Here is a 13,968-nt window from a genome sequence, read left to right as displayed (position 1 = left end):
ATTCCTGGGGCCAGAGCACCCGACACTACCTCTCACCTTGGGGTGCTGACAAGAATAATCAGCCAAAGGAACACGACACTAGATAGCCACATAATTATTCATGTTGGTGCCAATAATATTAGGATGAGACACTCGGTGGTCACAAAAATGCATGAAAGGACTTGTGACCTTGCCCGAAAGATGTGTTACCATCAATTAATAGTATTGCGCCCCCTCCCCTCCCGGTGTAATGACGAGGCGTTTAGCAAGCTGACGTCATTGAATAGCTGGCTGGCACAATTTTGTGGAATGCAAGGCTTTAGTTTCATTGACAACTAGCCTTCTTTTTGGGGTCACCATGGCTTGCTGATGCCAGACAGCCTTTACCCTACAGGTGAAGGTGCCACCATCTTATCTGTGAACATAGATAGAGCTCTGTAGGGAGGGTAATATCAGGACTCCACAGCAGGCCACAAAGCAAGTGATTAGAGAACCTGCAGGGCTTACGACTAATGTGGTCATGGAATCCATTAGCTTAGTGAGGAAATTACCGCAGAAAATCAGCAATGGTGATAGTGCAGTTTATAGACTAGGCAGGATTTTGGAAAATGTGCTTATTTAAAGTCCTGAAGGCAAATCATGTTAATTTTTGGCGTACAACATTTTTAGGGGTTTTGAAAGGTGCTGAATTCAAATCTTCTGTATGCCTGGCTCAAAAATTACCCATAATGCCTCAAAATGTAGAAATCCAATATGGCCACCACCGCCAGGTCAAAATCTAATTAATCACTTATCTTTTTGACTGTGCAAGGTAAAAACCTGAACGTAATGTGCTTTCATAGGTTTTCACATATGAGGAATTCAATGCCATGCTCAGATTTAAAGTAGACCTACATTGAAATAAATGTGGTCAGATTTCAGTAAGAAATAGCTGATATGTATTTATAAGACCCTTGTGAATGCAGTAAAGTAAATCTGTAAGCCCAAATTTGTAATTCAGCGGAGAAATCTTTGTTTAAAAATGACAAATTTGCAGCTAAAATTTAGCCCTCTGTTAAAACAGTTTGTACAGCCGTATCATTTCCATGACGTCAGGGACAAGACGACGTGCTCCTGCCTTCAGTCCGATCCCGCATTGAAATTATGTTAGTAATGTTACTTACACACGTCCTGGTTTCAACATCCAAAAGTAAGCTGCAATGAATGTGAGATACAGATCTGTGTGCTCAGATCAGCAACGACATCGACAGCGGGCGCCGTTCTTCCTCTCCCGCTCTTTGCCTCCGCTACGCTCGCTGTTTTAATGCGAAGCGGCCGGTACACCTGTTGCTGCAAGGACAGACTTCTTGCTGCAAAATCCACAGCACCGCACGTCTCGGCAATCGGAGCCCCAGAGGTCCATGGACGCTGAGCGAGGTTTATATATTTTTAATGACTGGGATTCTTTGCGGGTCTCGCCTCCATATCCCGCAATGGTACCGGAGGCGAAAGACAGTAGATTTTCATTGCGACACCACTCAACCGGGCGTATGAAAAAGTCCCCCAAAATAATTTTCAAGCACAAATAAAAGAAATGTGTACTCACCAAACATGCCGCAAGACAATATAAAGTTTTAAAAAAAGTAGATCCTTCTGTATAACACAAGAAAAAGGTGCAGATGCAAACTGACGTAAATCCACAAATAACAATTGGCGCAATGCATGCTGGGAGAGGGTCTTGTCCGTGACGTCTCGGCAGCGTCCATGATGAGAGGGACAGTTTGCGGAGGGCTAAATTTTAGCTGTAAATTTGTCATTTTCAAATGAAGATTTCTCCATTGAATGACAGATCTGGGCTTGCAGATTTACTTTACTACATTCAGAAGGATCTCATGTGTAAATGTAAGTAATTTTTTGTTCAAAAAATCTGACTGCATTTTTTTCAATGCAGGTCTCCTTTAAGATACAAGACTAAAGAAAATGCTTTAAATGATTGTACATGGTTAAAAATGTCTCAAATAATGAATATTCATGAAAAAAAGTGCAGCAACACGAGCCATTCAAGGCTGGACATGAGCACATGTGAGGTACAGAGAGGCACCTTAGTAGCGGATACGTGATAGCTTAAAACGTAGACCATTCGTTGAATAATCGCTGACACACCCATGTGTGGCTCATTATTCATGGCTTATTATTCGGTGGGACCGAGGCTTAAGTTGTTCTCCTTTTACAGCCCAAGATTTTTTAGATTACTTTGACAAAAAAATAAGATGACATTCAGTTAAATATATCCCAGCATGCCTTAATCCAGCCACTACACTGTGTTATCAAGGTGGGTATCATCACTGATGTATTACCTAGATTTATGAATTTCATAGTATCTCACTGGGCGTGCTGACAAAACTTGTAATGTTTGCTAAAAGCACAACCTTCTTATTCGACCTTATTCCAAGAAAACTATTTAAGGACCTGCGGCCCACTCTTGGGCCTACTGCACTGGAAACTATTAATCTAAAAATGTAGGGCGATATGAAATCTACAATTTTCTTCTAAAATTTTGGGGGGAAAAAATGGTTTCACAGCAACTCATGTACCACCTAGCTGAGAATAATCTCTTTGAGCCACTGCAGTCTGCATTTAGAACATATCCAGCATTAGGGGTCTCCGATTGGTTCAAAATGCTGCTGCCAGACTCTTGACAGGAAGCAGAAAGTTTGACGTTACACCCATTTTGGCATTTCTTCACTGGCTTCCTGTCCCAGTGAGATCAGATTTTAAGATTTTGCTTTTAACCAATAAAATTATTCACGTACTAGTACCTCCCTACTTAGCTGACATAATTAAACCCTACGTATCGGCCCGGTCTCTCTGTTCTCAGGGCACAGGACTACTTTGTGTCCAAGGGTGATTAAAAAGTCTGCGGGCCACAGAGCCTTCTCTTATTGTGCAACTGTTTTGTGAAATGATTTCCCTACGGAGATAAAACAGTCTGATTCTGTAGAGACATTCAAGTCCAGACTTCAGATACATTTATTCTCCCTTTCACATGGCTAGCATACTGCCATTGTGTGGTGTTATGCTTCCTATCCTTTTAAAGTAATTTTATTAGTAACGGAACCGGTCTCTGCCTCAACTTTGTCTAAATTCTGGGTCTGTTATTGAAGCTTAGGCTTAGTGGCCGGCGATCACCTTAGCATTTTCTCTGCTTTCCTGTCAATTCAATGCTGATGAGTTATACCTTAGGTGTGTTTTTTTCCGGCCGACTGATTCTGCTCATTTTCTCTCTGTCCAAGATGCAGAGAGCAATGTGTGGGAATGGCGTCCGGCCAACAGATGCTGGACTAACTGCGAGATGCTATCCCTGAAGCTGATGCAGTAGATGTTTTGATTTCCTGTTATCTGTTTCTTCAGCTTTGAAAAACTTAGTAAAAACCTTGTAACTGTTAGAATGGCCTAAGCAGTGGGTCACCCCTCAGAGTCTGGTCTGCTTGAGGTTTCTTCCTCAATATCTTCTGAGGGAGTTTTTCCTTACCACTGTCAGCTGTGTGCTTGCTCTAAGGGTTGGTAAGGTTAGACCTTACTTGTGTGAAGCACCTTGAGGCAGCTTTGCTGTGATTTGGTGCTATATAAAATGTAAATAAATTGAAATTGAAAATGATTTTGAAGGAGCTGTGCTTACAAGGTCAGTATTATGTGATATACTAATTAAACATAAAATTGTAATTCACTCCCCTTTAAGACGTTTGACTAGAAATATTTTCCTTCATGAATATCATATTGCGTGCTACCACTCTGTAGTTGCACTGAAATCAAACTAAGTTTTAGAGGAGTTGCACTTACAAATCTCATGGACTGGCTGGTGGAGAGACATGGTGATTTCCATTTAGCTTCCAAATGTTTGTATATGGGAAGATTTATTTCATCCTTTTAAAACAGTATATGACCTATGCTGTGTCATGAAACGAAAGCACTTTGCTAACAATTTCTACACAGAGGGTACTGGTACCCACCTCCAAAGCAACGAGTAACCCTCATATACGTTGAATGAATGAATGAATTTATTTATTCATCACACAGATGAATAACAACACAGCCAACAACAAAACTCAGAAAAAGAACAACATACAATGGATCCATGTGGCCGAAACAGTGAAGGCAGCAGTAAAGCTTGTACATACCCTCCCCTTATACCATAACAGGAGGGTAAAATCATCCAAAGTGACCAGGGGACAAATTTTTCTTCACACCTCGAGCCAGGTCGTAAAACAACTTAACAATCAGGCCTCAGCATATCACGCATAGAGCCAAGGAGCTCTGGAGAAGTTTCATCAGATGTTGAAGTCCCTGTTGCGCTCCTACTGTATGGAGTTGTGTGGGGATTGGGAAGATGGTCTGCCATGGTTACTTCTAGCAGCAAGAGAAGTTTGTCAGGAGAGTACTGGTTTCAGTTCAAATGATCTGGTCTTTGGTCATAAAGTATGGGGTCCATTGGCAGTACTTCATGATAAGTGGGCCTCAGATGAGCCTCCTGCTAATTTGTTGGACTATAAATATACTCAACAAAAATATAAACGCAACACTTTTGGTTTTGCTCCCATTTTGTATGAGATGAACTCAAAGATCTAAAACTTTTTCCACATACATAATATCACCATTTCCCTCAAATATTGTTCACAAACCAGTCTAAATCTGTGATAGTGAGCGCTTCTCCTTTGCTGAGATAATCCATCCCACCTCACAGGTGTGCCATATCAAGATGCTGATTAGACACCATGATTAGTGCACAGGTGTGCCTTAGACTGCCCACAATAAAAGGCCACTCTGAAAGGTGCAGTTTTGTTTTATTGGGGGGGGATACCAGTCAGTATCTGGTGTGACCACCATTTGCCTCATGCAGTGCAACACATCTCCTTCGCATCATCCGTGAAGAGAACACCTCTCCAACGTGACGAACGCCAGCGAATGTGAGCATTTGCCCACTCAAGCCGGTTACGACGACGAACTGGAGTCAGGTCGAGACCCCAATGAGGACGACGAGCATGCAGATGAGCTTCCCTGAGATGGTTTCTGACAGTTTGTGCAACAATTCTTTGGTTATGCAAACCGATTGTTCCAGCAGCTGTCCGAGTGGCTGGTCTCAGACGATCTTGGAGGTGAACATGCTGGATGTGGAGGTCCGGGGCTGGTGTGGTTACACGTGGTCTGCGGTTGTGAGGCTGGTTGGATGTACTGCCAAATTCTCTGAAACAACTTTGGAGACGGCTTATGGTAGAGACATGAACATTCAATACACGAGCAACAGCTCTGGTTGACATTCCTGCTGTCAGCATGCCAATTGCACGCTCCCTCAAATCTTGCGACATCTGTGGCATTGTGCTGTGTGATAAAACTGCACCTTTCAGAGTGGCCTTTTATTGTGGGCAGTCTAAGGCACACCTGTGCACTAATCATGGTGTCTAATCAGCATCTTGGTATGGCACACCTGTGAGGTGGGATGGATTATCTCAGCAAAGGAGAAGTGCTCACTATCACAGATTTAGACTGGTTTGTGAACAATATTTGAGGGAAATGGTGATATTGTGTATGTGGAAAAAGTTTTAGATCTTTGAGTTCATCTCATACAAAATGGGAGCAAAACCAAAAGTGTTGCGTTTATATTTTTGTTGAGTGTAGTTTTTGCCATCGCCTCTACATGGCAGAACAATTAGCAATTGGCAGGACAGAACGTGGCAAACACTCAGCATAAAACGAAAACTTTGTATAACAGACATTCTGAGAAACGGCAGTTCATGGGGGGGTGTCGTCAAGTTTTGACTTTGTTGCCAATTGTTGGGTCTTAAGTTCACGCAAAATTTCATGTTCCTTATACTATTGTGAAACGGCTTTCAGATCTTATCTTATTGCAACTCCAGATAGGAAGAAAAGTCATCAGCTTTGCCATATCAACCTCCTGAAACCCTATTTTGTCAGAGAGTCTTTACAGTGTCAGTCTAATTCTGCAGTTGGGGGTACAGTTTTGACTGCTTGTGGAATACCCCAGTTAACTTTTCATGGAAGGGAGGAAGTAAGTATGGGAGATAAAGCTGTACTTTGTGGTCCTTTGAAAAATTCTGATACTTTGGAAAAATTGAAATCCTTATTTGACCATTTGCTTAGTGAAAGCTGTACAACTGGCAGAGTTAATTAAGGATTACCCATCTTTGTTTGGGGATACACCGACTCGGACCAATCTGATTGAACATGATATATATGTGGGTGATTCAAAACCAAGCCGGCAAAGATTTTTTTTCGTGTCTTAGGTGAAAAGCAGGTTATTGATAAGGAGGTGGAATATATGCTTGATAATAATCTGGCTGTTCCCTCTGCTTGTAGTTGGGCATCTCCGTGTTCGATTGTACAGAAGCCTGACAAGTTTCCGTGAATGTGCACGGACTTTTGTAAGGTCAATGCAAACATAAAAAAGAGGGAAATTCCACACACTGGTTTAAAGCAAAATCTTTATTGACTGAAAAAGCAACGTTTCAACCACAAGGTCTTCTTCAGGCAACTGTACAATGGACATGCAGGAACAGTGTATTCACAGACAGAATAATCAAATGTGGTAACACTCACACCAGCTGTGTCTAATTGGCATCAGCTGTCTATGAACACAGGAACACCATACATGGATATGTAGCAGTCAATGTGCAGAGGCCAAACGCAGCACCATTCACATAAATATGCAGTGGAAAGACACCAGTACGCTGAACAATAGAAAACATCCTTCATCCCACAAAAGTACATTCCCTACTATGCACAAAGACACAGCTTTGTTTTTGTAAAAATGTATTTTTATTTTTACAAAAAACATATTTCATATATTTGTATAAAATATATCTTTCTATGAAAGTATAATGCCGCGTTCACACCGGGCGCGATCAGACGCTACAAATTCGTGGGGGTCGCGTGGCAACGGACGCGCCTCCTTCGCCCGGTGTGTCACTCTGCTTTTGCAGCGAAAATTCACCCTGGTGCGTCAAAAAGGAGGAGCTTCCATTCCGCTCGCCGGTTCCGGTTGTCAGTCAAGTTAACATGACGGACCTTGATCACACGGAGCGAGCTGTTGTGGAAAACTCCCAATACAGAGAGTATCATTATTTGCTGCAGGAGCTGTGTCTGGATGACGGCTGCTTTCAGCGGTCTTTCCACCTCTGCGGGACCCAGTTTGAGGACCTCCTGTTCCGTTCACGAACGCACATATAACAATAAAAAAAAGAAACTCCGCTGCTTGCTGCTGCCTGCTCTTCCCCCAAAAAAACTCTGTCATAATTGTGTTTAGAACCCAGTCACCATTTGTTTTATTATACATCTGTGTAGTTAATAAGTAAAGTAATCTTCAGGGATGATTCGCTCGCGCATGCACGTAAAATAAAAAGAGAAAGAAACTCCGCTCCACTGCTGCGGGGCTGCTGCTCGTTCCAAAAACTGTCATAATTGTGAAATAAAGGACAAAAGAGACATAAGTCCTGCTCACAGGCTGCTACCAGATACAGGACATGTTCACATTTTCAGTCAAACTCCAGACATCTCCATGTCACTACATATTCAGTCCCTGATTGGTCATCGCGGCACGACGAGACGAAAAAGTTCAGATTTTTCAACTTGGGGAGGAGGGCAAAGCGACGTGATGCGACGCAATGTCGCGCCACAAACGCGCCAATCGCTTCACTTGCGTCGCTTCATTCGCGTCCATCGCGTCGCACTGCATGACTTGGCGCCAAAACGCGTCCTTATATAGGGATTACATGGCAACCCGTCGCTGCAGTCGCTCACGTTGCGCCCGGTATGAACACGGCATAACATTTTCCATGAAAGACAAACACACAAAAAGACACCTATTAGAGTTAAAATAGCCCATTCTCTGGAATTCATAAGAAGGATTTAAGATCAAAATCCTTATTAAAGCCATTGGGTGACACTGTAGTGAGAGAATAAATCCAGTATGTCTCCCTTTGAGGGAGTCTTCTCTCTGTCACCTCCTCTGCGCTGTTGCTCCACTCTCTCCACTCCCAGGTAACGCACCACACTGACGCACAGCCCATTTCAAAAAAGCAGGCCATAGTGTCAGTGCGCTGCGTTACCTGTCCCACCAATTTAGACACACTGATACCTATTGTGTAAGTAGCTCATTATCCAATCATGTAGCAATCCCCTGATACCCTACTTCTGTAATGTGTCCACTTGCAAAGTATGATCTATAGTATCAAATGCTTTCTGTAAATAAAAAAATAAAAAAAAAACCTACAGTATACTGCTTATTTTCAAATCCCATTGGAAATTTTTTCAACAAAATCCATTACAGCCAATGAAGTAGTGCAATTCTTTCTAAAACCGTACTGCTGCTTGCTAAGGATATGATAATGATTTTAGTGAAGAAATCATTTAACCTCATTCGATATACCTTTTCCAAAATTTTAGAAAAACATGTTTGTCACCAGATTTGAACAATGGTATCACTTTCGCTATTTTCATTTTGAAAGGAAATTGCCCGGTCATTAATGACAAATTATAGATATATACGTTAAAGGCTTAACAATACAATCAATATTTTTAACCAAAAACATATCAAAATTGTCACCATCAGTTGATTTTTTTTTCCCCTTAACCCATTTTGCCCCAGTGGCAACAACTGTTGCCGAAGTGTATCACTGTCATTTTCTACTCACAATTAAAAAACAATCTCAAAGGTACTAATGCAACTTATTCCACTTATATAAAAAAAAGAAAAATCTGGGCATAAACAGGTCAAAGTTTATGAACCATGTCAATCATTTCTTTTTCATCCGTTCCTTCAATGAACATGAATGTTAAATGGGAAGTAATAAGTAACTGCTCTATACAGTAACCTTTATTCATGCAGCACAGTCCTAAAATATAGAGCTATGGATGTGAAACACACACTAAAAGATAAATACAAATAACAATAACAAAAATGAAAAGAAACAATTATCATACCATCTCATCATCCTCCCCCTTGTTTAGGATTTTCAGATCTTCCTTCATGCTGCAGAACAGGTTGCCAAGACCCCCTAAGTTGGAACTGTTGAAACACGGAAGACAAATTGTCAGAGAAAGGTTCAGTGTGGAAAACTATTCCTAATAAACTAAGTCAAATTATTGGCCACAGAGACCTCTCAAAAGTAGACAGGGCTACCATCGTGCTTTTTACATTGCGGGGAAAAAGGAATCGAGGTTACACAGTTTTGCCACACATATACAGTGGGGAAAATAAATGCAAATTAATTATTAAAAACAAAAAAATCATACAATATGATTGTGGATTTTTTTTAGATTCTGTCTCTCACAGTTGAAGTGTACCTACGCTAAAAATTACAGATCTCTCCATTCTTTGTAGGTGGGAAAACCTGTAAAACTGACAGGGGATCAAATACTTATTTTCCCCACTGTATGACAATTATTGTGCTGGAAAAAGACATATTTGTTGGCTGCCTCAAATAACTGGGGTAACATTGTCCTGAATGTGATGCAGCTGTGGCATCAAAAACTGACAAAAGTTTGCAGCTTCAATAAGACTGCCCGAAATGTGCACTACGATTCACACTGTAAGCAAGTGTGTGATGCAATCACAGGATTTTCTTAAGACAGTATAGTGTTAATTTTGACAGCACAATTTTGGTTAGTTACAGTCATAGTTTTGACTAAATGCCATTTAACTTTAATCATAATTTTGTCATCTGAATTGCTCTAATAAGTAGTCTAAATGTAAGAGTCAACTAAATATCCTGTAGATTTAGTTGATTAAAATCTTACTTTGGGCAGCACTGTGACTTAGTGTTTAGCACTGTTGCCTCGCAGAAAGAAGGTCGTGGGATCGCTTCCCACCTGGCCCTTTCAGTGCGGAGGTTGTCTGTCCTCCCAGTGTTCGCGTGGGTTCCATCCAGGTGCTCCGGCTTCCTCCCATTTCCAAAGACATGCAGGTTAGGTAAACTGGAAACTTTAAATTAGGGGTTGACCGATATGGATCTGTAAGGGCTGATACTGAATACTGACAAGGTTTGGAGGCCAATAGAGATATTTAAGGCCGATATTTGCCACACAGTAGCTTTAATCCAGTGAGTTATGTCATGCAGTTTTTGTTTCATCTAGACAGTTTTTTACCTCCTTTCAACATTTTTGAGTGGGATTGCATTACTTCTTTGGTTTTGTTTTAATATATCTTTTTTTTAAACAATAACCCCTTTAATAATTCAGTCTTACCTGAACAAGAGCTGAACCTGGACCAATTTCACTGTAAAGGATAAAGCCTTATTAAATTAAAATGAGTAAACTTCTGTTGTCCTTTCCTCTCCCCTCCCCTCTCACTTACTCTCCCTCCCTCGCCCTCCCCCTTCCCTCGCTCACACCATCTTTGCCGTGTTCTCCTTCGAACAAACTTGGGGATTTTTGGAAACAAAGCCTTTAAACTGTAAAATGAACTTAATTCCTGAATGTGACAGCAGCTAAGGACACAAGGGGAACTTGATTATTTACTGAAGGATTTTGATGGAGCTCTTCTATTTTCCCCTCAAATGGAGAGAGACGCTGCTTACAGCTACGCTCAAACCTCTCTGAGCTGCCGTTATACAGCACTGTGGCCTCAGGGAATGCTAAAGTCACTGATTGGCTGTAGGCGGTAAGGCGGAACTTGGCGACCAGTGAGTCGCTACATGCAGTGCTGCAAAAATAAACTGTCAGACTGGCATACTGAGTAGCATAAATGGCCGATACAGATATCCGCAAAAATGCCGAATATCCGTGCCTCGTATATGGATGAATGGTCAAAGAATATTCTCATTGGGCTAACACAGATAACAGATCAAGCTCACAAAATGACTCAAGTGCCTTGTATGGCAGCACCCCAACAGCGGCGTGTGAGAGAGAGAGAGAAAATGGGTGAATGAGAGGCATCACTGTAAAGCGTTTTAAGCTTCCAATATAGATGGAAAAGCGCTATATAAATGCAGTCCATTCTCCCACTCACGCTGCCATATTAGTTGCCTGCCTAGGGGTTGGATTGTGTCTAACTGTAATTAGGATGGGTTAAATGCAGAGGACAAGTTTTACTGTATGCATGTATATATGTACAATGACAAAGTTTCTATTCTGTTGCACGTTTTATATATCAATTGCAAATTTATCGCAATGCAGTACCATAATTAACAAGGTGGTCAACCTCCACACATGCAATTCACAAATATGATGGAAAACCTATAAAGTCAATTTATTCCCCTTTGAATATGTCAAACCTGATTTTTTTTGGGGGGGGGGGGGGTTAATAGTTGCAATAAAGGATTAGAGTATTTTAATTATGGTTAAAACAGAGAGGTCATCTAACCACAGCCTTATCAACCTGGGTTCAAAGTCCATTAGAGATCAAGGTCTGTTCAGAAATGCGCAGACGGCTGGAGGTTGGACGTGAATGGTTACTGACTATTCAGTTCTTACATTCTTTTTTTTTTTTTTTTTTTTTACAAGTCACTGAAGTATTTTAGTTAAGGCACTGTAAATCATCAGTGCACTGTTGTGCTATTGTTGCCTTAATATTATATATATTAGGCATGTGGAGATTAATTGATACAAATCTGTATTGAGCTACAAATGTGCGCAATGCGAGTGTACAGATTCAGTGTGCATCGATTCAACTGACGTTCAAAATCGTGATGCATCGCTCGCTGCATGCTTGCATAGATTTTTTTTCTGAGGCACAGTGAACACACCATTACCGCCATCGCGCTGTGTTTGAACACGGGTGGAAGCCAGAAAGCACATTTCTACCACAACAAACATGGAGGTCCGCAAGGACAGTGGCAAGCGGTTGGAATAAGTTTTTGACGCATCTAAAACATTTAAATCAGGTCTTTGGAGATATTTTGGCTTTTTTTAAAAAGATGGGAAAGTTGACAAGACAAAGGTGCTATGCTAAACCATACAGGCGCTGCTGCTGCATTCGGATTCCTCAGATTGTAATCTGAGCTCCAGCAAAACTGGTCAGAAAAATATCTCACATTACTTTGGCCAAGGCGGTACTCTGTCAATGAGTGACTCACTGAAGTCACTCATTGAAAGATGTCTTACCGATAACCGTACTGTTTAAGTTCTGACAGTGTGACGAAACAGGTTCCAAATATGAAGGAACCGATTCCTGTTCCTTCATGTTGACTGGAAAATTTGCTGCTTATAAGGAGTAAAACAAATCCTCTGCCTCTAGCAAAATCAGAAGAAGAATACCATAGTACCATACTGAATTGCAGTTTCTTATTTTCTATTTAAATTCTTGGTATAATTTCTTTGCATCATGTTGAATCGCATCGTATCGCACCCAATCGCATTGTGAGGAATGGAATGGCCATCAAAAACACAACAAATCGGAAACAGGGGTGAATTGTATCGCATTGTATCGTCAGTGTTGTTATGTATCACTATGTATCGTATCGAGGTGCGTATCGAATTGTTGTCAGCGATGAGATTCACATGCCTAATGTATACAGGGGTGCAGATAACGTACTCATGGTGCTCGTAAAAAACATTGATGCACAGCAGAGGGAAACACTTTTCCTACAATGTGTCACTGCTTTCCTCTTATGAAGCACTTCCCTTGCGTTTTCTGCTGCGCATTATTTATTTTTAGTATGCACAAGCACCATGAGTACCAGTTATGTGCACTCACGGTTAATGGTTGGGTGAAGCCATTTGTCGTCAAACAACTGCGTTTATGCTTTTTAAATCATAATGACAACCCAAATGACCCTGATCAAAAGTTTACATACCCCACTTCTTAATACCATGTCAATCAATCAATCAATTTTTTTATATAGCGCCAAATCACAACAAACAGTTGCCCCAAGGCACTTTAAATGTCTTGCCCCCTTTAACATCAATGACAGCTTGGAGTCTTTTGTGGTAGTTGTGGACGAGGCTCTCTGATGGTAAACCTGCTACTGAATGTGTCTTGGACTTTATTTACATCAATTACGAAGAAATACAAACAGTATGGCACCCGAAAATCCGCATGCATGGAGTGGACAGTTCTCAAAAACTGAGTGACTGTGCAAGAAAGAGAAGAGTGAGGAAAGCCACCAAGATACCCAGGCAACCCAGAAAAAGTGATAGGCTTACGTGGCTGTGAGAAATTGTGCACAGTGCAAGCTTTGCATTTTGTAACGCCACAGCTTTATATACAGCTTCATGATGAAGTGGTATAGAGGAGGATTTTCTTAAAAAGAAGACCTGAAAGTTTAGCTACAATTTGCCAGACAGTACATCTGAGATGCAAGCCTGGATTTGATCTGTTTTGGTGAAAAAATATTGTTCTCCACTCTACTCCACTAGGAAGATAAGAGTATATTTTACACACACACACACACACACACACACACACACACACACACACACACACACACACACACACACACACACACACACAGTGGTGGGCACAGCTAACCAGAAAGTAAGCTTCAATAACCACTCATCTGCAAACTGAAAAGTTAACTAATGGCACTAAACCACTAAAAAAATTTAGCGGAAGTTCCTACTAACCACTAACCTTTAGTATTAACTCAGTACACTGTAAGCGAGTTTCGAATTTAAGCACCGCAAGTACTGCTGGGTAAATTCAAAGGCAATCACAAACCAAAAACAAACAAAGCCAGAACTTCTAAAAGAAAAAAAAAAAGAAAAAAGAAAAAAGAAGCATCATTTACTTTCAACATGCTTCCACTCAGACAGTGGACAGAAGACATGAAACAAAGCACGTTTCACTCATGGTTTCACTTAAAAGAGATAAACTTTATTCATCTCACAGAGGAGAAATTCACATGTTACGTCAGCTCTTAAAAACACATAAGATGATGACTTCCGGTAATGGCGCGTGAGGAGTAGACATGTTTTTTCCAGCTCCCGAACTTCTTGCAGTATAACCTCAGAATTACCCCGTCACATCGGGCTGTACTACAACATCCGTTGCAACTTTGA

At 41.1% G+C, this 13,968-nt stretch overlaps 1 protein-coding gene across 2 annotated transcripts in view; it reads right to left on the bottom strand.

Moving 5' to 3' along the window:
- The window catches only part of atp13a3 (ATPase 13A3), a 184,698-nt gene that overhangs the window by 122,385 nt on the left and 48,345 nt on the right, over positions 1 to 13,968 (bottom strand). For both annotated transcript variants that reach the window (XM_034179954.1, XM_034179955.1), the window contains exon 3: positions 8,953 to 9,037. In XM_034179954.1, coding sequence (XP_034035845.1) covers positions 8,953 to 9,000 — 48 coding nt within the window. In that variant the 5' untranslated portion in view covers positions 9,001 to 9,037. The remainder of the gene's footprint in view (positions 1 to 8,952; positions 9,038 to 13,968) is intronic.

This window comes from Thalassophryne amazonica, chromosome 10 (genome assembly GCF_902500255.1).
Source record: "Thalassophryne amazonica chromosome 10, fThaAma1.1, whole genome shotgun sequence".
NCBI classification, from domain to species: domain Eukaryota; kingdom Metazoa; phylum Chordata; class Actinopteri; order Batrachoidiformes; family Batrachoididae; genus Thalassophryne; species Thalassophryne amazonica.
This window is presented reverse-complemented; position numbering and strand designations above follow the sequence as displayed.